The 25,536-nt window shown below is 56.5% G+C and overlaps 1 protein-coding gene across 8 annotated transcripts in view; it reads right to left on the bottom strand.

The window, feature by feature from the left end:
* Window positions 1-425: 425 nt before the first annotated feature.
* ATP2B2 (ATPase plasma membrane Ca2+ transporting 2) overlaps window positions 426-25,536 on the bottom strand; it is a 115,759-nt gene continuing 90,648 nt past the window's right edge. For 3 of the 8 annotated variants that reach the window (XM_057555225.1, XM_057555227.1, XM_057555228.1), the window contains 9 exons: window positions 25,409-25,496; window positions 21,630-21,736; window positions 20,891-21,082; window positions 18,581-18,794; window positions 16,743-16,954; window positions 16,486-16,593; window positions 14,508-14,690; window positions 12,491-12,662; window positions 5,424-5,569 (listed from right to left, as the gene is read on the bottom strand). In XM_057555225.1, the coding sequence (XP_057411208.1) occupies window positions 5,544-5,569; window positions 12,491-12,662; window positions 14,508-14,690; window positions 16,486-16,593; window positions 16,743-16,954; window positions 18,581-18,794; window positions 20,891-21,082; window positions 21,630-21,736; window positions 25,409-25,496 (1,302 nt within the window). In that variant the 3' untranslated portion in view covers window positions 5,424-5,543. Of the gene's footprint in view, window positions 5,570-8,404; window positions 8,460-12,490; window positions 12,663-14,507; window positions 14,691-16,485; window positions 16,594-16,742; window positions 16,955-18,580; window positions 18,795-20,890; window positions 21,083-21,629; window positions 21,737-25,408; window positions 25,497-25,536 lie in introns of all 8 variants that reach the window. The other 5 variants (XM_057555229.1, XM_007192572.3, XM_057555224.1 and 2 more) reach the window with 3 other exon arrangements.

Here is a 25,536-nt window from a genome sequence, read left to right as displayed (position 1 = left end):
CTGCATCCCCCCGTTCCCAGTGGGGGATGCCACCTACATCCTTTGTCCACATCTCCCATCAGCTCCCTCCGGTTAATCCCAGACCCCAAAGCTAAAAAAGCTTTCCCTAATTTGTGCCCTGATCTCCCAGACCCTGAATCTCCACCTCTTCTTCATCCTCCTGAGGCCTCTTCCCCCAAAGTCTTGCCCACTGGGATTGTCAGCTGTTCCTCATGGAGGGTTAATGACTCATGGCAAGCTGAACTTGCCTCCCTCAAATGGTGACTGTTCAAAAGGTGTGACTCGGTGGAAAGAGAGAGACCACCCCTGAGCCATGCACCCTTGGGCAAAGTGCCTTTCCCTCCCAGGCACTCGGTTTCCCTCTGAGTTCAAATCCACGGAGGGCAGGGACCCAGCTGTCCCACGGAAAAAGGCCTTGTGATGTGTACTGTGTCTGCATTTCCACGTGTGCATTTATTGTTATTGCTCAGTATAGTGTTGAAAAGGCAGACAAATCCCATTAATTACAAAGAGCACAAGCCAGAGATACAGAGAAATCAAGAGTGTACAATAAGAGCACAGTCACTTCCCAGCCCCGATTTTCCCAGAGCCCCCCAGAGCCCGGGTAGCTCGTGGAAGCTGGAGGCGGCACCATTTCCTCGCTACTCTGGTATAAAATATGTGCACACAAGAGTTAGCAAAGTGTGGCGACTAACCCCCCAGCCCCGAGAGGAAAGGTGAGGAGGGAGAGCACCACAGGCGTTACAAAACAGACTTAGGGGGCCAAGAAGGGCAGTCCCAAAGCAGCCTTAAATATCTTGTTTTCGGTGGAGGGGGTGATGGCTGATGCCCAGGGCCTGGGATCCCCCTCCCCGCACTTGGGTGAACAGGATCTTTACATCAAAATCAGGAGAGCTTGCTTTGGAACTTGGGAAAGACCTGGGGATTTTCTGCTGTTGTTTGATTTCAGCCTTGGCTCTGGAGGACCCAGAAGCCTTCAGAGAAACGCAACCCATCTCCACCCCCACCCCCCATCTTCTAATGGTGGGATCTCGGACCCTACAGAGAGAGTTTTGGGTGGGAGGCATGTCACACTGCGCGTTTGACAGCCTCCTGTAAGTACAGCAAGAACCGCTAGGGGGAGTCATCAGGCTGGTGAGAAGGTCCAGGCAAGAGATTGCTGCATCCCAAAGGACGTATCACAACTGCTGAAAACTGTGAATAAAGAGCAAGAGGTGACCCTCTCCCCCCCAGAATAGTTCAGGAAAGGGAAATAGGAATAAACATTTCTCCATGAGGAGAACTGGTAACTGGGCTACACATTCTGGTAGCTCCAGGTCTGGGAGAGACCCCTTTTTCTCGCCTGGACCAGGGCAGATGGAGGGTCCACCTCAGCACAGCCAAGGTGGGTGACTTTGGGTCCCACACTGAGATTGGGTGGGGGCTTGGTGGCCTCTCCTCACAACACCCTGGCTTAGGGGACAGGTGAGATGATGGGAGGACTATCTGGCTTCCCTCAAGATTCACGATGCCCTTTTTATTTCTCCTTAGAGGGCTCTCTATTTAGTGAGCTGTGGTGGACAGTGCTTACAATGGTGGGAAGATGTTTGCACCTACAATGAAAGGGCCCAATATTTGGAGTGAGAGGAGGGCAGGAGGATACAGGACTTGGCAACATTTTAAATTTACTTGGAAGAATAGATGTGACAGAATAACCAGGAAATTTTGTAAAAAAAAAAAAAAAAAAAAAAAAGCGAAGGGTATTTATCCCACCACATAATGAAAGATTATATAAAGTGACAATAATTAAAACTGTGTGGTTGGTGCCAGATGAGACACCCAGATAAGGGAACAGAGGAGATATTCCAGAAATAGACCCAAGTCTCTCTGAGCTGTCAGGATGTGGTAAAGGAGGAATTTCAGCACAGTTGGGGAAGAGCGGCTGTTCAATAACTGGGATGTCCGGGCTGAGACAGGTCCAGGGTCCTTGTCCCAGTGCAGTCGCTATCATTGGTCTGGTCTCAGAAGCGGGGGCCCTCCTTCTTGTCCACTCTCTGCTCTGGTCGGGACAAGGGGGCAAGGGGCTATGGTGGGGGGCTGGTGGGAGCAACCCAGGCTGCTGCTGAGTTAGGGAAGGAAACTCTTCAGTTTCCTCCCTGTCCACCTCCAAAGGTGGGTGACTCGTTGAATGGGCCCCCTGCTCTTCCGTCATCTGTTAGGGGGAGACAGATTGGTGAGTTTAGACCTTGGAACTGAATCTGCTACCTTCTCCTGGAGCCCCTGTCCAGAGGGCAGACAAGAAGCTGAGGGGATGGTGCAGTCCAAAACCAGCAAAAAGTATACATTACAGAGTATATATTTACTATGTTCCGTTTGATGTTGGTTTTTGCCTTTTTTTTTTTTTTAAGACCACAGACATTTCAGAACCATACTGCGGAGTAAGAAGAGTTAGCAATTGAAAGCATCACCATTGCATAGTATTAAATGAACAGAGATGGTGAGTTCTTTATTTACAATTATTGTCTAGATAAAAAAATTCATAAAAACAGATGAATGGTCATAAATTATTTACCCCCTAATGGGGTGAACTGCCAAACGTACCCCATGCTGCTAGATATAGGACGCCGAGTGCAAGCTTTATGTACTACAGGGAGTTCTGACAAACCAATCATTTCCTGTGTGTGTGGATGTGTGTGTGCAAGTGTGAGGGCGAGGGTGTGTGTGTGTGTGTGAGCATCCATCATTCCTGACAAGAAAAGACCAACACTGACGTGGGGCATTCTCGGTAGCTTCCATGGCTCCCTTTCCCCTGGGCTGGGTCCCACTAGGGGAGACCCCTCCTGCTTCCCTTGCGTCCTGGCTCCAAATGAGCAGGGAGCGTGGTGTGCAAGCGGGGCTTTCCTGGTGGTGTCATGGAATGAGGTCACGGACACAAGGTTGGAACAAAGCGGGAGATGGAGAACCTTGAAAAAGGAAACTACAAAAAACACCACGTTCCAAAGCTGCCCCAGGTTTTACAGGAGCGGGTCTTTCCTTTCTCGGAGGAGAACAGTGGGCGGTATTGGTGGTATTGGTCTTGGAATCCAATAAACATATCTGAGGGTGGTCACCCCTCGGGGGATGCAGTTTCCTCTGCTGGGTACATTCAGAGATATTTCTTCATGACATTCAGGAGATGCTCTTGCGCAAAGAAGGTCCTCCTTCCAGGAAGGTTTTGCCAGGTGGGATGGGCTGACTTGGGATCCTAAACCCTCGGGTTTCTCCACAGCCATCCAGATGCAGGCCCTCCCAGCTGACTATGGCTCTTTTCCCGAGTGGCTCTCATCTTGTTTGTGGAAGAATTCTCTGGGCCTGGAGAAGGGAAGGGCCCGGCTGGACACAGAGCAACTGTGGGAAGGGTCAGTGTGAAGAATGCATTTCGCAAGCGAGGCAGAAGCGTTTGGTTTTCCTTGAAGCATGGGACATCATCGATCATGGTATTCAAAATGTCTTTTGCACTGTACAAGTTTATGGAAAAAGATCGTATGCTGAAAAGTCTCAAAGCAAACTTTGTATTAAATACAAAAGTTCTTTTATGAAAAAAGCTGATACCCACAAAGTGCTTAGCAGTTAAGAGGCTGACATACAATTAAATAAGCTCTTATTAAGTGGGATTACTAGTGCTGTTATTGTCTCAGGGAAAAAATAACCACCTTTTCTCACCTGTGATACTGTAGGGTTTCAGAATGGCTTTCTGTCTGGGAAAGCAAGACTTGCTGTTCAAAGGCTACAGTATATATTGCGACTACAGGAAGACAATTTGGTTTAAAAAAATCACACTGAATACATCTCAATATACACGTCATAAGGTTCGTTCGGATCTAAATAGTGCAGAGAAAAAGGCTATTCTTCTTCAAAAATAAAAATAAAAGCAGCAAGCCATAATGATCCTCATCCAATATGCCAACAGCTCATTTGCTGCCCTTTATAAGGAAATAAGCCTCTAAATTACTAACTGAAAAAAAAAAATCAACACAATAGCATTTATAATATTGCAAAACTACCTCAGTCTCTGTACAGACAGCGCCAGAGAGAATCTCTGTTTGAAATGCTCTTAGTAAACTCAAGTGAGTTTCATTGAGAGAAAAGTCTTCACCCAGTGCTTTGCCAACCCCGTCACCCTGGGGCCGGGCTGGCCGTCAGTGCTTTGAACCCAGGAAGACTTCTCTCCTCCTCCCCCTTTGTCTACGGAGCACGCTGTTGGACCCCTCAGGATGGACACTTGCTAACGTTTGGCTTCTGCCTGAGCCTCCCTCGGTAGTGACATTATTGAATGGAAGTAGCAGGCAAAAATCAGAGCATGGCTATCGTAAAACATCAAGGATGCAATCCAGGGAGGTGTGTGTCAGGCTGAGGTGTTTTTATAGCATCTCAGCCACCAGTGTTCTTAAACCGTACAAATAGCCCAAGACGTTATCTACAGGTTTGTAAACAAATTACATTCTTCTTTTAGGACATAAATAAGTTAAAATAGAGCCATTTAAGCAGAAACAAGGCAACATGCCGGCAAAGAAACTTTATATATCCATGTATATATATTTATATATATCTCTATATATCTATATATATAGATATATATAGACACATATATATCTACCTATCTATATGGACGTATACAGTCTTGGAGAAGTATACGTTGATATAGATACAAAGAAATGGATATAACCTTGTGAGTGTCTGAAGTTCTTCGGTTCCATTGGTGCAAATTTACTAGGCGAGTTAAGCTCTGCAATTTCAAAAAGTTGTTAAATTAACCTATACAACTGAGACCATGCTGTGCAAGCATTTCAAAAACTCACAGACCAGTGGATTTTGGATAAATAGTCTCAGAAAAGAGTCTGTCTGCAGTTCCCGCCTAAGAAGACAAACAAACAAACGAAAAACACCCCTCCCCAACCCCCCAACAACCAAACAAGGGGAGGACCGGAAGTGTAGAGTGCATTCATGCAGGGGACATGGCGCCGGGCCATGGGCGCGTGGCTGGCCCATGTCGGGTGGGAGCCAGGAAGGGCTAGTTCTGGGAAAAACCGCTCACTCCCTTAAGCCCCCGGAGGAGATCCCGCCCTCGCCTCAAAGTGAAAAAGAGTTCAAACAGCATCGCAGCCAGAAAAAGGGTCTGTTGGGTGGAAACGGTTTTCTCGCCGGTATTTGGTTTCCTGCTGTTGCTCGTTGCTGCTTGGGTGAGTCGGGTGCCTGGACGGGTGGGTGCCCGGGAGGTGGGTGGTGGCGGGGTCCTCAGCTAAAGCGACGTCTCCAGGCTGTGGATGGGGCTCCCTGGACTTGAAGAGGTAGCTGATTTGCTTGTGTCGGTCGTCAGGTTGATCCCGCTGTCGATGGCGCTGTTGTTCTTGTTGAGCGAGGACGGCGGGCTCGAGTTCTGCTTGAGCGCGGCATCTTCTTCCAGGTCGGTGTCGTCGATGAGGGGAATGTGGGGCTGTGAATCTTCGACCCGGAATTCAGGATGAGCCATGAAATTATGGATGGAGGTTCGAGACTCAGGCTTTTCTAGACCTTCATAGAGAGAGCTACGGAACGCCTTCACGACGCGGATCTGCAAGGGAAGCACGGGGGTGAGGAGCACTGCCCCCATGGGGGGCCAGCGGCCAAGCTCTGGGGGGCTCAGAGGAGGGGTGGGTGGGAGAGGGGGTTCGAGCACAGCAGGTGGCTGGAATCCACAGTCGCTGGGTGTCATGAGCACGGAGAGGAGAGGGAAGAACGGAAGCAGGGATGTAGGTTGTGTTCATCTGTGAGGTTTTTAAAATTGCTTGGGTTTGGGTAAAGACTACAGTATTAGGACAGGAGGAAGGAAGGCCCATCATAGCGATGATGGGAAACAGTGGTTAGAGGAAGCTTAGTCCACTCCAGCGGGCACCCAGACCTAGTGAGAGACTGAGCCTTGTTAACTTTAAAGCAGAGGTTCGACCATGCAGAAGGGGAGCGGGACCAGGTGGGAATAAACGAGGAAGGAGGAGAGGCTATTTATTTGTAAAAAAGTAATCTTAGAAAAACCACACGCGGTTAAGAAACCACATGACATGGAACAGATAACGTGTCACAAACAGAAAAGGAACAGAAAGGAGAGACAGTTGGATGAGCCGGGATGAGAAGGGACACATGAGGGCCAAACAGAGAAGGGCAACATCAAACCGAAGCAGCAAAGCAAACCGAAGCCAACTCGGGGCTTTCTGGGGTGCAGAGCAGAGGCAGCCAGAAAGCACGAAGGAGGCGGCGACTGATGACATTCAGGGGCAGGAGCATGCTCCAGTGGGGGGGTCGGGAACCACTCGGCACACACAGACGGACACACGGCTACACTTGGAAGCCTGGACAATGTGAATGGAGGTCGTTTGTACCCAACGTTTCTTCCCTTCATGCATTTGGGAGGTAAACACTCGAGTATAGACTCAAAGCCCTGGCCACTCATTGGAGTTGGCTTTGGGGTCCCTTATTTCCTGGGGTTTTTTCCTTCTTTCTTTATTTGTGCTTTGAAAACACAGTACCAAAAAACGAGGCCAGAATCAGAGGGCCAAACCCAGGCCCTGGGTAGGATTCTAAGAGGGTGTGGAACTGAGCCACAAAACAGCAAGTTCTTTCATTTTCTGTGTCTCAGTTGGAAGCTGGGTTCCCTGAAGAATGGAAGGAGGCTGGACGCTGAGTCGTCCAGGCCAGTGGACAGAGCACTGGATCCAGAGTCAGGAAGACCCGAGTCTGCGTCCAGGCTCTGCCACTTCGGGTGCCTTGACTGCGGGCGAGCCACGCCAGCGGCCTGGCCGTCCCCTGTCCCGCCTCACAGGGTGCACAGGAGCCGGACCCTCACTGTGAAGAGAGGCACCCTTTCTCTGGACTCCTGGGACGGGGAGCCATGCCTGCCATCTCAAGGGGCCGATGGGACTCGGGACAAAGGCGCCTCCTCCTCTCTTCCCAGCCCCAACTCAGAGCGGAGCCAGTGGCGGGGAAAGCAAGGCAATAGCCGTGCTTCCAAGGAGCAGAGCCTCAGCCGAGGCGGCCGGGGTGCTGAGGCCGCCCATCTTGGCCTTCCCTCCCCCCATATCACAGGCCTGTAGGGGGACAGAGGACCGGACAGGGCAGTTGTGGGGAGGCCCTTGTGGTCCCAGGATTTGTGGAGCTAAACCCAGAGGTAGCTCGTTGGTGGGGCTCAGGGGGGAAAGCCCTGTCCATGGGAGTGAATTTTCACAATGACTGTGGCTGATGGTTTTAAGTGTCACAGCTCAGGGTTTACTTGACTATTTCAGAGAGGAGTCTTTCTAAAGCACATCATAAGCTCCTCTGCCTTTTAATTTAGAGAACACAGAGAAGAATCTAAGTTTGTCAATAAGCCTTCTTGGTCTTGTGTAAGACCCCACAGTTTTGATTTTTTTTTTTTTTTTTTTTTAGTTTTTCTCCTTTGCTGTCAGCCATCACTTACTAGTTCTGACTTTCCCTTGTCTTCTCAAAAGCATCTCTGTTCCTTCTCCTTCTTATGCGCTATGGGCTGGGGACTCCAGGGAAACCTGCCTGGTGGAATCCTGCTTTCAGTAAGAGGCATCAGGTGCCAAGCGAGAGCCAGCCAGACGCGATGCATTAGTGCTGGTCCTCCGTGATGGCCATTTGGCTGCTCTGAGATTCCTTTCTCCCTGGATTCCCTATTTGTGGCTCTGTAGAGATTATTCAATATTCTGATCTCCTGATAACTGGGCCATTACTCCCCTGATTAAGTGAAAACAACAAAAAAGATGTTGCAGGCCTCAGTTTTCTTAACTGTAAAATGGGAATAATAATGATCATTGTAGCTGCTCAGCCCAGAGCCTGGCTGAATTGCAATAAGATACCAGCCGTGAGCGCCTGGTGGAGGAGGAGGGATGGTGGCAGGACCCTGTCGTGTGACTGACAACGCAGAGGGGATGACACACAATGAGATGTAGGCCCCTCGCCCTCCCCCTGGAATGGAGACAACAGAAAGAATGAACTGCTCTGGACAAGACTGTGGGGACAAGACTTTTCGGGACACCCCGCCACGGCCATCTCAAGGCTCCACTTCGGATCTCTTGCGGCTGAAATGGAAAAAAGTATGGGAAGAAAAAAAAGCTCTTCCATCTCCCCTCCCTGCCTGCCCTGGTGATGGGCCTTGCTGGCATGAGCTGCACTGGGGCGTGGGGTGAGGGGGAAGAGAGGAAGGGCCTCGGTCTGTGGGCTTTCAGACGTTTTGGTTTCATCAGCACAAAGGGGGGTGGGGAGCCCCACGCCCATTGTCGGTGGCTCTGAGGAAATGCATGGGCCCCGGTCTGGGGCGGGTTCGACATACTCGAATGTTTACCCGGCTTCAAGGAAGCCAAGAGTCTGGGATTGATTCACATTCATTTCAGGCTCAAGGTTAAAGACTCACAACCTCTTTTAATTTCACTCTCTCTTGCTGAACTCTGTGTCCAGGGTTCTCTAGCCCTCTAGGGAAACAAACACATGGAATATTCAGACAGCGGAGAGGTCTGGGCTCCCCCCCAGAAGCAAGCCATCTTCTCGCCAACCCAAGGTTGCACTAAGTTAGTTACCAGAATGCTAATGAGAGGTCCAGCTTCCTTTCCTTCCCTTCTTCTTCACTTCTCCCCCTAAGAGATGCAAACTCCTTGCCCTAGCAGTCCTCAGAACCGGGAATCTGAAGGGGGAGTGGGATGGGGGATGCCCTATCTAGCAGGGTACGGCGTCCAGAAAGTGGCTGGTCTGGGGTTAGGAGTCTGATGGTCTGGGCCTGGTTGGTTTGAAGGAACAGGACCTTCACTCATGAACATGGAGCGTGCTACGAACTTGCTAAATACAAAGGTAGCTTGAGATGGGTTAGGAATTTGTGGGAATAAGAGAGAGGAGCTCTGTAGCTTGGCCTTGGATCTAAGAGCTAAATGCTAATTCTGTTCCTGATCACTGATGGGAAAATGCCCCTCTTCCCAGTCCCTGCCAGGCTGGTGGAGACTCAAGCAGAGAAAGAGCTTCCCTGGCCTTCTAGACCCCAGAGGATGGGCTCCGTTTCACTGGATGAGGCTGTGGGAGTGGGTACTGGTTCCACAGTGGAAATTCAACCTCTGTGGGCTCTAGGTGTGTGGGCTTCTCTGGGAAGTGGTGTGGGTGGTGAGAAAAATGAGGGACTTTGGAGTCAGATCTCTTGTCACTTACATACTGTGTGATCTTGGCCAAGTCAGTTCACTTCTCTGAGTCTCAGTGTCTCGCTCAGTTACATGGAGGTACTGGCAGCTCCTCCCTCTTCACATTTCAGCTGTGAGGTGTATGTGGAGTGAAGGATGTGCGGAACTGCTTTGGGAAATTCTGGGTGAGGCTCAAGTATAAGGCATTAGGGGTGTGACATTAAGTTTCTGGGAGAAAAAAAGAAACTCTCCTTTGAGTAAGTCAGAAGAGGAAAGCAAGGCAGTGGACCAGAGTTTCCTCCCCATCATTCCAATGCCAGTCTGACCAGACAGACTGTCCTGTCACCGCGTGGCATCTGTCTGCCTGGGGCCCTCCGCCTCACAGTGGTGCTGAGGGAGGGATGTGTGATGTGCTGGGGGGTTCCTCACCCCAAGTCATGAGTCAGAAGCCAGCCATGCACACGCCACCCTGCCCTAGGACTTGGTGGTCACTTCTGATAGCCCAAAGGACAGTGGTTTGACTCTTTCCAGGGCACAGAGAGCCCAGGTGTTTTCAACTCAACAGGCACCCTACTCTACTGGAGAATCCTGGGAAGAAGATCCTGCTCAGAGGAGGCAGGGGGTGGGGGGGAGCCCACCTCTCCACCCACCCAATCGGGGACCCCTTCTCTTACTTCCTGGCCCCCTGCTTCACACCCTGTGGGAAGAAAGCCTTTTGGCTTCTGTAGGGACCCTGCCTGGTATCTAGAGGGCTCTCAGAGTCCTTGGAGACCAGAGGAGGTGACATTGCTATAGAAACTATTCAAGCAAAGGAGGAACTAGGGGATATTTCACATCGTGACTGTGTTGACCAAAATGTGTCTGTTGAAACCACAGAGGTTGTGATCAATTTTGGAACCAGTACCCTTGAGCAAGGGGATGGTCAGGCTTTTTTTGAGACCCCATGCCCCAGAAAGGGTCCCAGAAGGGACCCAGAATTACAGGCTGGATTCTACAATTGCAGGTAGGAATGCAAGATTCCTAAGGAGGCATGATGCCTGAGGGAGAGGCAAGACGGCACTTGGGTGAGGGAGTCATGCTTGATCAGCCCCTTTGGGTCCTCTGAGAAAATGATGGGTCATGGGCAAGGCCTATAGCATCCTTCTCAAAGGCTGTTCCAAAGTTGGGATAAAGGGATAAAGGGATTAAATCTGGGCTAGGAGATTGGCTTAGAGATAGGAAGCAAAGGGCAGGCAGAAATGGGCATTTCTCTGAAGGAAAAGCACTGAGAACCAATTGTCACAGGACTGGCCTTATTGAATGGTTTTATAAAGGACAGAAGAAAAGGTTCAAGATGACTGCGCTCTTCCTTCGAGACTGGAAGAGCTAAGATGCGGGGCCTAACCAAGGGGGAGGCTGCAGGTGCCCAGGAGTGCCGTGAGCTCCGTGTTGGCCAGGGTGAGGCACCACGCTTCAAGAAAGAGGCTGAACCGGGGAGGACAAAGAACTGGGCCTGGACCCGGAGGCCACCTTCTGGCAGTCAGACCGGCCGGAGGGAGGCAGGAGGCAACGGGAGGGCAGTGGGAACCCCGAGAGGAAGAGATCCTTTCCCCAAGTGGCTCTCCAGCCCTGAGCACTTTTGGTCTCTGCACTTCACGACAGGAGGCAGCGCTGAGCACGGCTGGAGCTCGGCTGACGCAGGAGTAGGGCAGCTGGGCGCCGGCCTCCCACCGAGGCGAGGGCTCTCTGTATGGAGCGGGAGAGAGTGGGAACAAAGTGTCTCCTGCTCTGAGAAAGCGTGGCAGTGACTTGCCGGTGACAATGCCTCATGGGAACGTGACTCAGACACCATCTGCTCAAACGTGGCCTCACTTCACCTCGGCTCGTCTGGCCTCCCCATCGCTGTGTTTTCGTGCTGATGAACGAGCACAGGGGCTTTGCCCCGTTTCTGCATCCTCCCTGTCATTTTGTGTACTTGGCGGGACTGCACCCACGGAAAGGTCGTGGGACGTGAGCACACGCCACCGACAGCACCGTGTGGCTTTTGCGCCTCTTGTCCAAGGGCTCAGATGGCATCATTGTCACCCAGCACATGGTCCTCTCCTGCCCGGTGGCAGAGATGTGTGTTTTGGGTGTTCTGTGCTTGGGAGGGGGGTAGAGGCACCTTATAAAGTATCAAGAGATGAGGCCTGGAGTCTCATCAAAGAAGCCCGAGGGCTGGCTGAGTGAACAGACAACGTGAGAGGACCAGACTGCAGCTCCCTTGTGGTTTAGGAGGGGCTGACTAGAGACAGGGAAGGGAGGCAGGTGGTAAATAGAAACTCCTTGTGCCCTCTGGGGCCTGGAGCCATGGGGGGTTCATAAAGATCTAGACAAGGCCAGAGTTGAGAAACTTGGGGTCAGAAGCCCTGGTGTGAGGAGATGAGCTCGAGGGAGGGAGGTGATGGAGGGGGTCGGAGTCCCAAGTGTCCCTCCAATGAGGAAGGAGGAAGCCACAGGTTAGACAGGGTCCCTCGGGCCTGCTGGCAGCCAGCCAAGATGAGACCCCCACTGTTCTCTACCTGAGGTCAAGTGGAATGGGCCAGGAGCCTTGTCCCTTCCAGGCAGGGCTCAGGCCTTCGCTGTGCTCCAAGCCCCGCTGCAGGGAGAAGTATGTGTAAGGCAGCTGGTGCTATCAGATGTACAAGGAGAGAGGGCAGAAGGGGCTGAACTACCGGGTACAGGGCCTCCGGGCTGTGATCTCCTTGGGGGCCTGGGTCCCCTGACCACCTGTGACCTCTGATCTACAGTGACCCCTCTGGGTTGGACCTCACTGTGGCTGACTGTGACCCCTGAGAGCCTTTCCTCCCTTGACCCACAGTAACCCTTGGCCTGACTTCGACCGCAAGGCTGTGATCTCCTGGCCAACTCTGACCCTGGCCCTCACGAGCCAGGCTTTTCCTGACAGGGTGTGGCCCTACACTGATTGGGAGGACCGCGCCCCCCAGCTGCCTGCTCCCCCTTGGCCACCGTGACCCTGTGGGGGACTGTGACATTCGATCACTGAAACCTCCCTGACCGACGGTGATCCTTTGACTGACCCAGACTTTTTGACTACTTGTGACCCTCACGACCCCATGACTGCCTGGTCATAACCCCTGACCCCGACCCCAGCCGACCCTGACCCGCTAAGGGACTGCCACCCCATGCCTGGCTGTGGTCTGCTGACCGCCTGGGACCCTCCTCAATGGCTGGGGCCCCTCAGCCCCCTGGGCCTAATCACGACCTCCTGCCCCCCGAGTCCCTGGCGCCCCGGCCCCTGCCCTCCTGCCCGCCCGGCGCTGGCGGCGGTGGCACCCGAGGCGGTAAGGATTCACACTCACGCCCAGCTGCAGCAGGAGGAAGGCTGGTCGGAGAGGAAAGAGCATTGGACAACGACACGCGACTAGGGCTAGAGAGACTGGCTACGTCCTGGCTCTGGCTGGTGACGGAGGATTGTCTCCGCAGGGCTCCCTGAAAGGAGGCCCCGCTCTTGAAAGTATTGACTACTTCAATCTGCAACGGAGGAGAGAACGAGACAAGTTGCGAAAAGAATGGACACGACAGCTACACGACTGACAGGCGCCAGGCCACGAGGACAGCCGCAGCCACGGCAAGACAGCACGCCACTTAAACCAAAACGACAATACCAGGCACGCTCCAAGGCTCTGAGAGACGTCTGCTCAGCTCGGGCACCTGGGGTCCCCAGGGCCCGGCTGAGGGGGGAGCCACAGGGTCCCGGCCTTGGTCCTGCTCTAGTGACTCAGGGGCCAATGGGCTGGGCTGGGGGCCGCGGGTGGGGCGTTAAACACGGTGTTTGGAGGCAGAGGGGGTGCTCAGCCCTTGGGACCAGGCGTGGAGCCAGAGTGGTGTGCTGGGAGCTCTGGGGTGGACAGACCCTGGCCCAGACCCCAGCTCTATCACGAGCTAGACGGCCTCGGGCAAGTCACTGCCCGGCGGCAGTTTCTTGTCCTTCAGAAGGGGCAGTGCCACCTACCTGGCAGGGTTAGCCGTGAGGGGCAAAGCACTGGCCCACTGAGTGGTCCGTAAGAGTCAGGCTAGATGGGACTCGTGCTCACTCAAGAAACTACAGTCCCGGGGTCCCCCTCAAAGGCTTTGTGGCCAGGCTGGTGACAGCACCAGGGCTGTGTGTGTGCTGAGAGCTGCCAGGCCCTCCTGGGAAGTGGGGGATGGGGGCCACCCGGAGGGCTAGTCCCGGAGCCCAGACTGCTGTCTGTCAGGAGGCTCTGGGTCTGCAACCTGCTCCCCCGACCCAGTGCCCAGAAAGGGCTGTCTCCTGAACCTCGGTTACCCCTAAAACTAGGTGCGGGGCATACCGACCTCCCAGGGGGCTGGGAAGGCCAATGAGATGATGTTTGGGACAGTCCCTGTAGGGTGTGAGGCAGCCCGGGCAACCTGTGTTCGTTGTGCTAGGTGGAAATGCAGCGGTAGGCCACGTAGGACTGCAGGACCACAGGCCCAAGGTGGGGGGCCCTGACGCACTTCCCAGAGCGTGATGGGGGCAGGGTGGCCGTGAACGGCCCAGCACAGCTGTCCCAGGCCGGCTGGGCAGGAGACTGAGCCTCTCTCGGCTTCCTGGTCCCTCTGTTCCTCATCCTACAGGGCTGTGAAAGCACCCCAAGAACTGCAACCCTGACCCAGGGAGAGGGGCCGTGTGGTAACACGAGGGCTGCACGTTCGTGGCGTGTGTCACGTGGTGGCCACGCAGTCCCGTTCTGAGGCAGAGACCTGCTTCTGGCCGGACACACATCCCGCACGTGTGCTCTACATGCATGTCCTTGGGGTGCGTGTGTGTGTGGAAAACCAAGCTTTGGTCCCCAGAACTGACCCAATGCCCCAGTGGGGGCCTAGGAGAGTGTCTGAAGCCCCCCGTGGAGGGAGATGTATGTGCATGTGCACAAGCCCGCACCGCAGGGCTGACCACGTGGCCGGCAGAATCCGGGGCCCACCCCGGCCTGAAGCTGCCATCCTGGCCTCACGTGGATCAGCCTCCAGCTTCGCCTGACACTCCTGGTGGCCCCCCAGCAAGCCTGACAGGAGTCCCTCACTCACCTCGGCCCTCAGGGTCACCCCTCCTCCACCTTAGGGGCACCCCCCTGCCCCCCACCCCAAAGCCCACCGTGGGTGTGACCCCGGTCCGAGCCCGGCCAGGTGGACAGGGAGGTAGGACCTTCCCGAGGAGGCCGCTCTTCAGCAGCCACGCAGAGTGTGTGTGGGGGAACATGGGTGCACAGGACGCTGGTGAGATGGTGAGAGCGGGTCCGGACCCACCCTCACCCCCTCACCCCCATCACCACCCGCCCTGCCAGGCACGGGCCCAGCCCCAGGAGCCGCCTGTACCTGGGTCTGGATCCGGTTCAGGCCTCGGAACCACAAGATCTGGCCCCGCCGCAGCTCGCGCTCGGCGTGGTCTATCTCCTCCACGTCCTCATTCAGCTCCTCCTCCGGGATCTCCTCCTTCTGCGTGAGCCTGCCCGCCTCCTTGAGGAACTTGAGCCTGCTGGTCGGGATGGTGGCGATGACCTGCAAGGGGCCCAGCCGTCAGCGGAGGGGGTCGGCCTCCCTCCCTCCCTCCTTATTTTCTTACCCACTGACCTAGCTACGGTCGCCTCACTCCTTAACTCATCTCACCCCTTCCTCGACTCAATCTTTAGATTTCTTTTTAATTTGCTTCTTAATTCACTCACTCATCCAGAGTCAGGGGGACATTGTGGGAAATCTGGGGAGTTGGACACATTTGAATTTGGATACGCCAGACCTCACAAGTCCTGTGACTTTGGGAAAGTCATTTAACTTCTCTGAGCTCCGGCTTTCCCATCTGGAAAGCTGGGAACAGTTCTCAGAGTTGGAGATGGTGTGTCTAAGTCACTGGCCCTCGGGTCTCTGGCTTATTCTTCCTGGGTCACTGGGTCCTGGGGTGCCCAACCCTGGGCAACAGGGGCTGAGAGCTTGCGTGCCTTGGGGGCAGTCAATCCTGGGACTCTTGGAATGGCTGCCCTCCTGGAAAGGGAAGGCAATATGGGAGGGGGATATGCCTTTGTTCTTACTCTTCCTCCAAAGGGCTTGTCCATGGGGCTGAGGCCTGAGCCACAGGCCCTGTGGGGAAGCTGAGGTGGCAGAGGTCAGAGGCCCCTGACATCTCCTCTAGGGACTGACAGGGGTTGACCTGCACACTCTCAGGGGTTCCCTGGGGGCTTAAGGTGGGCCTTGCCCACTGGCATCATCCTTAGGTGTCAGGAAGCTGCTCATCCAGACGCCGAGGGCTCCCTGAGGGACTGTCCACTGGGACAAAGATGCCCAGGCCCTGAGGGTGCCCAGGGAATGGCGTTGTTAAGTCAAATCTAGTTTATCAACTCTCCAAAGAAGCTCCAAAGTCTAAAGAAGATTGTTCTGAGTGAAACTAAATTTTATTCTTTACCCTCTAGTTAATTTCTATCACTGGAATTTCCCACTCTAGCCTGGGAACAGCTTGAAGGCAAGACCAACGTCTTAGGCCTGTTGGGGCCCCCACTACCTGGATCCAGCTCTGGGTACCATGACCTGGTCAGGCGTCTTTGAGCTGCAAGCTGTGAGTTCCATGATGGGGGGGGGTGTGTGGTGTGTGTGTGTGTGTGTGTGTGTGTGTGTGTGTGTGTGTGTGTGTGTGTGTGTGTGCGCGTGCGCACGCCTGGTGGGAGAACGTTCTGGGGTCATGGCTAGAAGGGCCCCTGGAGAGGATCCAGCCCAGGGCTCCCCGAAGCTGGGGAGGGCCACAGATGGCTGCAGACCCAGTACTGTGATGCAGCAGGGTTTGCCCCTCTTACGTTCCCTCCGAGCTCTCTGAAGGAGCCTCTGCTTCGTGTCACAGCACCTACTAATGCTCTCTACAACAAGCTGGCTTCAAGCTCTGAGCCTTGGCTGGCCATGGCATCTAGTTAGTTTAATAACATCGTTCTTATTACATTTTTTTTGTTAGCTTCTGTTTATGACAAGTGATACTGATTTTCCAATCATATCTGTAATATAAGTTACCTTTTGAAATAAATTTCAGTTAGAAAAACAGATGTGACTAAAAGAAAGTATCAAGTAAATAAGAGGATCAGCGGGGTGTACAGACAGAAGCAAAAATCATAGTGGCAATACCCAAATGACCAACATTCGAGACCTGGGCCAACCCCCCATTGCTCCGGTCCCCAGAGACGGGGAGGCCCTTGCCCGGGGCCAGACAGCTAATCCATGGAGGAGCCATGACCCATTCCTGGGGCTCCTGGATTCCCCGTCCAGTGCTCTTTCCCTTCCCCTACTGAGAGGCCCCTCCTGCAGCTCCCCCAGCACTCACCTGGCCCCAGACAAGCTCTCCTAACCCGATGAATATGCACCACATCCACTGGTCCAGCTGCAGCGGAGAGCAGCTGAACGGTTTCCCCCCGAACTGCACGATCACTATCTGGAGGTCAAAGGGAGCAGAGAGAGAGACAGAGGGACAGGCCATCAGGGGCCAGCTTGGAGGTCTGGGCTCTCAGGGCACTGCTGAGGGGGTCCGGCTGCCCGCTGCCCTCTGCCCACCCCGGCCAGGTCAGGGTGGGGGCCTGGTACCTGGATGGCGAAGGTGCCCAGCACAATGGTGCAGAAGATGGGGTTCCGGAAGATGCCGTCGAAGACGTTGCGCTCGCCGTGGATCTTGCGGGCGTTGATCTCGTTGAAGAGCTGCATCATGACGAAGGTGTTGAAGATGATGGTGTAGTGCTCAGAGGGCGGCGAGTGCAGGGGTGCGTTCCTCCCGCTGTCGATCTGGAACATCTTCTCACCTGCCAAGCCGAGAGGGCAGGAGCCGGGCTGAGGGACGGGGCTGGGGGGACGCCTGGCCCTGCGTGGGGGCCTCTTCTGAGCAGCCGGGTGGGTCACCCACATGTGGGGGGTGCTCTCTGGACACTGGGGGGCAGGTGGGCCTGAGCTGCGGGGTGTAAGTGAAGGGGTAACAAAACCCTTTCTCCTCTAGGGGAGAAAGGCCTTGGGTGGACTTTCTTCCACTTTTTCTGCAGAAATCTGATAAAGGTGGGAGGCCAGCTCTGCTACAAGGCGACAGGGCTTATAAAAAGCGACCCCTGGTTGGCAAACTCATCCGGACTGGGAGGACGTAGAGTGACCTCGGAATACCTGGCGGGAGGCCATGGCTTTGGGTCCCCCGAAAGTCTTGCTGCTTGTAACTGAGCACATCCTTGCTGAGACCTCTGGAAGCTCAAGGGGCTGTTACAGGAGAGACCAGTTCCTGCATGGAGGCTGGAGCTTCCAGGCCAGGCTGGCTCTGGACTCACCCAGGTGGCTTAATTCTCTGTCACAGGAGCTGCCACGTGGCGGTGTGTGGGGGACACAGCCCCGGGCTGCTGTGTGGACACCCACCCACGGCATGCCTGATGCCGTCCTGCGTCCTTTTGCAAAGCTGCATGAGCTGGTGCTGGGAGGGCCTGTGGGGTTTTCTGAGTGAGACGATCTAGCTGAATCCAGGACCGCCCAGAGCAGGCGCTCAAGTGGGGAAGCCAGCGAGTAAAGCAGGAGCCCACCACGCCCCCCTCTCTCCCCAGCCTGACAGCTTTCTCTGAGTCTCTCCTAGTTCTGCATTCCCCGAACATCTTCCAAGGCTTTTCATGATCATCTTTGCAACTGTCCTGCCAACACAACGGAAGGGAACTGCACTTTGAGGAATGGGATCGTGCCCCATCCCCATCTGTACTCTGGACTTTGAGGGCAAAGGCTCGTTGGCATTGAAAACCCAGCTCAGAGAGGCTCTGGGGACGCTGAGCTGGCCCCAACTTGCCGTGTGACTGTGGGCCAGCTCCTGCCCGCCTCTGGGCCTCTCCAGGTGCCAGGGGTGGGCTTTGCCCAGATCATCCCTGGAAGCCAGGCCAGTCTTAGAACCAGCGAGGCCTCGCTCTCGGCCCAGGTGCCACCTCAGACTGGCTGCATGCCCTCGGGCAAGTCACCTCCCCACTCTGTGCTCGGTGCCCTCATTGTCACGGGGGCTGGTGGTAGAGGGTCCTAAATAAAAGTGTTGTGGAAACAGCTGGCGGGTAGGCAGGCATGTGGCTCTTTTCTGAGGACGGCGTGGTGAGGATCCTTCCAAGTGTGGGAGCAATGAGAGAAGGGGCTGGTCACGCCCCCTAGAGCTTCAGGCTCCTGTGGGGCTGGCGTGAGGCACCGCCTTGCACTGTGTACACAGTGCCTGGAGCTATCATCAGTGGAAAACTCCCTGGCTTTGGGGTCAGCCAGACCTGGGGCAGGGCCAGTCTCTACCCAAGATTTGCTGTGTGACCCTGAGCAACTAACTTCACCTCCCTAGGCCTCCATTACCTCACCAGCAAACAGGCAGGCAGCTGTGAATCCAGAGCACTGGGTCTGGGCCATGGCATCCCCGGTGGGCAGGGTGGGGCACTCACCAACAAAGAGCAGGGTGAAGATGAGGGTGAGCTGGTAGACGGCGTGGCCCAGGATGTTCTTCATCATGGTCCGCGAGATGAGGGGCTTGTTGCGGCCGTACGGCTTCCGCAGGAGCAGGGTCTCCGTGGGTGGCTCGGTGGCCAGCGCCAGCGAGGCGAACGTGTCCATGATGAGGTTCACCCAGAGCATCTGCACGGCCTTCAGAGGGGAGTCCTGGGGATGCGAGTGGAGGGGCTGTCATGGGGAGGCCGGCCCACCTGCTGCCCCGAAGTGCCTGGGGTGGGGCTCATTCCTGAGGTGTCAGCAGCTTCCCACCGGAACCCTGAGGCCGGCTCTCCCCGTGGGTCTTCCTCGGCTGGCCCACCCCCTGGGTTCCAGGGCAGGCGCGGAGCAGGTCTGCTAGGCCTTCCCTGGAGAACAGCCCAGACCCGCCCACTTCAGACCTGTCTTCTCCCACAAGGAGAAAATTGAGCCCCAGGCCGGATGACCACCAGTTCCACAGCCCAGCCCCGGTAAATACAGCCACATCCCCGCCATCTTCCCTCCTCCTCCTCTCCAGCCCCCGTTTGGACGAGCCTCTCCTCCAGGCTAAGGTCACGACCCTCCCACAACCATCTCCCGCACAGACCCCACCTCCTCTGCTTCCCGCTGCCTCTTTCCCCTCAACCATCAATGGCTCGGGCCTCTCCTATCCCACAAACAATGCCTGGGACCCTGTCCCTTTTTTACTACCACCCAATTTCTCTTTACCTCTTATGTTTACTTTAAGCAATTATTATGTGTGTCTATGACGCCAAAAATAGTGTATTTTCCTGGTAGAAAATGTGGGCAAGTAAGGAACAGAAGAAGCTAAAACTCATCAACATTCACCATTTACGGGTTCCCACCGTCCACATTCTGGTGTGGACCCCCACACTTCTCTCTGGCTGAGACAGGGATCACATATTCATACTGTCTGTGCACAGTCGTACCATGTGGTCTACACTGCCCGAGCACCTCCTCCAGGAAGCCCGCAGATCCTATACACCCAGCAGCCTGGACTGAGCTGGCTCCTGAGGCCCCTCCGCCTACGCCTTACACACTCACTCACCTCCTAGATATTTGTCACCGCCCCTCCTCCAGGCCACCTCTCCCACCTCTGCCCCGGCTCAGTCATGCTCCCCACTCCCCTCAGCTTCCTCCTGCCCATCAGCCTCCTCTATGCACCTTGGGGTCAGGGCCCCCATCTCCCCACCAAGGCCTTCACAACCCTGCCACCGACTCAATCCAAGACCTCAGGCAAACTGACGGTCCCCTTGGCACCTCAGTTTCCTCATCTGGCACCAGCTGGTCTCCAAGAAGCCTGGTGTGAGCGGCTGCACCATGGGAGTGTCCCGCAAGTCACCACTAGAGGGAGCCTCTTGTCCACAGAGCAGGAGACAAGGCCCTTATGAGCAGAAGGGACCCCCGCCTCCACCCCGCCCTAGGCACCCCCCAGGGCTCCCACTCTCAGGGCTGGGGTGTCGGGTGCTGCCACGTGCACCCTCAAGGGCTCAGAGTACAACAGAGGGGACAGCATTCCCAGGGCCACACAGCTCTTCAGGGCAGTGCTGGCCTCTGGGCCTCTGGGTACTCTTATGGGCAGGAGCTTGTCTGCCCACCTGGTTCTGGGAGGGGCCAGGCCTCGGAACACCTGCCCTCTCCTGGCCAGCCCCTGCTGGGGTGAGGCAGGAGGCCGCGGGAGCAATGGCAGGTGCCTGGCAGGCCCATCCTCTGAGGCTCAGTTTCTGCCTCTGTGAAATGGGGATCACCACAGTTCCCGCCTCGTGAGGCGGGTGAGGAAGCAGTGAGGCTGCAGGTGTTGGGGCCTGCCTGTCGGCTCCAGAAGGCCCAGGAACCCAGGCACAGAGGCCTTTCCCAACGCACTCCACGCTGGAGTTGAGGCTCCCAGGGCCCTGCCAGCTCCGCGACCCCAGCCGGCTGCCTGTCCTGCCCCGGCCTCTCTCTGGCCCTTTATGCGGCCAGGGGTCCTGCCTTCCTTTGAGGATTACCTCTCCTGCCTCTTGGAGCAAGGGCCAGGCCTGTCCCTGGGTCAGGCAGATGTGGAGGTGGGCCTGGCATCTCCACTTGCTGGGTGACCTTGGGCAAATCCCGCCACCTCTCTGAGCCTCATTTCCTGCACTCTGTGGGGCTGGCGCCTACGTGGGTGGGTCTGTGATGCAGTTCCTGGCCCTCAGTGTGCAGGTGTGACGATCTGGGACACCCCGTGTGGGTGTCCGCCCTCCCCAGGCTTCGGCCTGCGCCATCCTGCCCGCCCCTGGAGGACCCACCTGCGTGATGCAGGCGCCCGTGAAGGCCACGATCACGGCCACCACGTTGACCGTCAGCTGGAACTGCAGGAATTTGGAGATGCTGTCGTAGACATTGCGGCCCCACATCACCGCCTTGACGATGCTGCTGAAGTTGTCGTCCGTCAGGATGATGTCCGAGGCCTCCTTGGCCACATCTGTGCCTGCGATGCCCTGTGGGGATGGGGACAGGAGCCTGGGTGGGGCGACCGGAGAGGCGAGCAGCTCCAGTGATACTGTCCTCACCCCTACACCAGCCTCCGCACACACCCACCCACCCCTGCACCGCCAGGCCACACGAGGCATGCACGTGTGTGCACACACATGCACACCACAGCCCTGCTCCTCACAGACCCAACCCTGAGGCCAACGGTCTGCCTTCAGGAAGGGGGGCCCTCCCCTCCCTCCCCCTCCCTCCCCTTCCCTCCCCCTCCCTCCCCTTCCTTCCCCTCCCTCCTCTCCCTTCCCCTCCCTCTCCCTCCCTCCCCCTCCCTCTCCCTCCCCCAGACCCATCTACAAGAAGCGCCCTCTACCCTTCCAGGGAGACCCGGAGGCCAGGCTGAGCCTCAAGAGTGCTGGGAGCGTCAGGTGGACGGAGGGCGGGTGGAGTGTGCACTGGGCGTGCTGCACTCCCTGCCGGAGGCTGCGTGGTCCACGCCCCCCGAACCCCCTGCCTGCGGGCTCCTGCCGGATGCTGCCCCAGGCCCCCGCGAGCTCCTACCATGGCGAAGCCCACATCGGCCTTCTTGAGCGCGGGCCCATCGTTGGTGCCGTCCCCCGTCACGGCCACCACCTGCCGCTGCTCCGTGTGTGTGCTGTCGATGATGCCTGCGAGTGGGGTGAGCATGTACTGTGGGCCCTGGGACCCCCAGTGGGGCGGGGACAGCCTCCTCTCGGGCCCCTGCCCTGCCACCCCCTCCTGTCGAGCTTCTTCCCAGCACCTGCAGGGGACGTGGGGCCCCTGAGACCGGGGCCGGCTGCGGCCCTCTGTGGTCTGGGCCTGTCGCCTCTCCGGCATCCTCTTTGCTTTCTGCAGCCCGTGGCCACAGTGGCAGCCACCCTGGCCGGACGCACCTCCCCTCTGTCCTCCTGGGGCACCAGGGTTTGGCCGGGGGGCCTACTATCTGCTCCCCCAGCACCTTCTGCCTGGGGGTGGGGCGGGCGGTGTCAGTCACACCCGAGGAGGCCTGGGCTCTGCCATTTGCCAATGACTGCTCTCCAGACGTTCATCCTCAGTAAAATCTTCAGCACATAACAGAGTGAACAGATGACACACGGCCCCTGTCACTGCTCTGGGGCCAGTAGAAAAGGATGTGTGAAAGAAGTCGTCACTGGGTGTGTGTGGAGTTTGCGGGGCCCCAAGCAGAGACATCCGTGGCAGGACAGAAGCTCGGGTGTCAACCTTGGTACATCCCTGTCCCGTTCCGCACATCAGATGCATCACTGCGTCTGCGGGTCCTACAGCCCCGAAGCCCCACTGGGATCCTTACCCTCCTCTCTGCCCACCCCACACGCAGCGCCTCCACTCCCCCCTCCCTAACACCAGGCTCCTCTCCAATCTTCACAGCAGCCCCAGGGCCTTTCTCTCTGACACCTGAGTCTGAACCTGGCCCCCAGCACCAGCTGAGAGTCATAGGCCTCAGGATGACGCCGAGTTCCTGGCTCCACCCACTTGGTCCTCCGTGGTCACACCCCGCCCATTCTCTGATCTCCTCCCTCCCCCAGCCACCCACGGTCCGTGGTTCCACCACGGGAACGGCTCTCCGTCCCATGCAGCTGGCCACCTGCCCGTCTTTGCACCGGCTGTTCCCTGGGCCAGCCATCCCTGTCACCCAGTCACCCGGTCTCAGCCCGGATCCTGCTTTCCCTGGGAAGCCTTTGTGACACCCTGAGGACCCCCGCCCACCCTAATCAGGTCACTGTAGCTCCCACATGTGTGTCCTGCGATTGGCAAATCGCAGCAGCCTCTGGAAGGAGGGAATGAGTTCCCTGACCTGGGGCACTGTACCCCCAGACCCTGTCTCCCCCCAGCTCCCTGCAAGGGTCAAAGCTCCACCCTCTTCAAGGTCTGGCTTCAGGACGTGTGCACCGGAAGTCCTCCTGGCTGCTCCCCCAAGCTGTTCTGCTGCCCCGGATTATCCAATCTCTGTGCACTTGGCATTTGAGGCCTTCACCCCGCCGGTTCCCTGGGCCCGCCTGGGTGCTTCTCCGAGGCAAGGAGGGGGCCAGTTTTCCCCTGTGGCTCCCCAGGCTGGCCCAGCTCTCCTACGGCTCCCGATAGAGGGGGGAGCTGCAAGAGCCCCTTCCCCCCGACCTCTTTCCTGCACCACCAGTGCTGACACGCCCCGCAGCGCATGGTCCCCAGGGACCTCCCTGTGGCCGACTCCTATGGCTCCTGTCCCGTCTCTGGACCTCTCAGCAGCCATTCACACCGTGGACCACACCTGCCCCTCAGCAGGCCTCCTTCCTCGTCTTCTTGGACACCCTGATCCTGCTTGCCCCCCGACCCCTCTGGCTGCCTCTTCTTGGTGACAGACCCGCTGACAGGTCTCAGCCTCTGCTCACCGCTCAGGTGGGAGGTTCCGGGGTTCAGCGGCTCCTCTGCTTACCCCCACTTGGCACACCCCACCTACATCTTTATCGGGGGCCAGCTCTCTCTCCTGAGCCCTGACTCCGTGGACATCTCCACTTGGATGTCAGAGGGCCTCCAGCTCGGCCTCCTGAAGCAAGTGCATCAGTTTCCCCTCAAATCGGTCCCTTCTTGTGCAACTCCTGACACCTAGCTGTCCCCTTGTAAACTATGCAGCAGGCTCTCAAGCAGGTATAGACTGAGCAATCCTGGACTCCCCTCTCCCCCATCCCTCCATCCCATCTGAACAATCGCCGGGCCCAGGCCCTTCCTGCCCACAAAGAGTTCTCAGACCCGTTCCCTGCAGTGCACCTGCACTGTCACCACCCCTGCCCAGGTGTCACTGCTCACAGCTGGACAGTCCTGGTGGCCCCTCTGCTTCCAGGTCACTCTCCACACAGCAGCAGGGAGGGAGCTTTCTAAAACAACATTTCCCCTTCAAGGCCCTCCCTCGGCTCCCCACCTGGGCTAACTGTGCAGGTCACCGCTTGGCGTTCAAGGCCCTACATGATCTGATGCTAGCACCTCCTTCTCTGGCCTCCTCCTCTTGTCTCTCTCTCTCTCTCTCGCTTGAGGCCCCACCCCAGCCAACTGAACTTCTTTCAAGTCCTTGAAAGTGCCTGGAAATCTCTGCCTCTGGGCTTTCATGGTGTAGTTCCCTGTCCCGCCTGAAACACAGGCCCTTCCCCCTGGCCCCCCATCCCACCTTCCACGGCCTGCAATATGACACCCTCCCCAGCTCGAGTTAGAGGCCAGCAGAGGGCCCAGATCACCCTTCTCTTCCACCAGTGCAGCCTTTAGCTCTACGTAGGGAAACCGCCTATTTAATGTCTGCTGGATAAAACCTAGACCACAAATTCCAAGACGGGAGGACCACGCCGGCCAAGACCTGGGCCTGGCACATACTAGATCCTCAGTAAACACTTATCAAGAGAATGTGCGAATGAATGAGTGCATGATTGAATAAGAAATGGGGATGGGTTGGGGGTGGTCTCCTGCTTGGGTATCTGTGGTTCTGGGGCTTTGTGTTTCTGTTCCAAGGCCAGATCTGCCTTAATTAATGTCTTTGGGCAGCACCTTTAGGAGAGGAATCCAAGATGCCCTAGGGATGACCTCAGCCAGAAACCTTCCTCCTACGGCCATTTTACAGATGGAAAAATTGAGCCCTGGGGCTGGGCACTTGCCCAAGGCCACAGAGCAGGGCAGGGGCAGAGTCTGGATTTAAACCCAGGCCTATGTGACTCTGAAAGTGCCCAGCATCTGACCAGCTAGATGGGCTCAGCGAGGGGTGTGCCCTCTCCCTGGAGGGAGTCAGGGAAGAAGGACGCTGGGTTTTGGGTCATTTCTCAGATTGCTATTCCCCGGACAGCCCATTCCCGGCGTCCTGGTTACACATGTCAGACAGCATCCTTAGAGAACAGGCAGACCAAGGGTCTCAAACTCACAAGCTCTGGGGCCAGACTGAGAACATAAGTAAATGAAATGGGCGGAGTGTCAGACAACAGTGGTTAAAACGGCATCAAATGGGAGCAAGCAGGGTCTGTATAAAATCATTCAAATTGAACATTAAAAAAGACACACCACCCAAATAAACTCGTCTGTGGGCCCCATTCAGCCCTCAGGCCGTGAGTTTTGGCCCCTGGATAGGCAATCCCATTGCTGCCCATGGGAGGTGGGGCCCAGGGAGCAGATTCGCCACCTCCTTATTTCACTGTGGCCCTTAGCAGGCCTCCCAGGGCGTCCCCAGGTGCGGGGAGCCGCAGGCAGGAGCCCCTTCCACCCTGGAAAGAAGCTGAAGGCGCCAGGACAGGAAGGCCCGGGGAGGCCTGGCACCTGGGCCTCAGAGCTGCCCGTGCCCGCCCAAGTCTTACCTTTGACCAGGGTATGCTTGTCCGTGGGGGAGGAGCGAGCCAGCACCCGCAGCTTTGGCCAGATCTTGTCGATTCGCTCCTGCTCAATCTGGAGAGGGATGGGGGAGGGGCGGGTCGGTGGGGTCGGG

This window comes from Balaenoptera acutorostrata, chromosome 10 (genome assembly GCF_949987535.1).
Source record: "Balaenoptera acutorostrata chromosome 10, mBalAcu1.1, whole genome shotgun sequence".
NCBI lineage: Eukaryota > Metazoa > Chordata > Mammalia > Artiodactyla > Balaenopteridae > Balaenoptera > Balaenoptera acutorostrata.
Note: the sequence above shows the minus strand (reverse complement) of the source record. Positions and strands in the feature narration are given on the sequence as shown.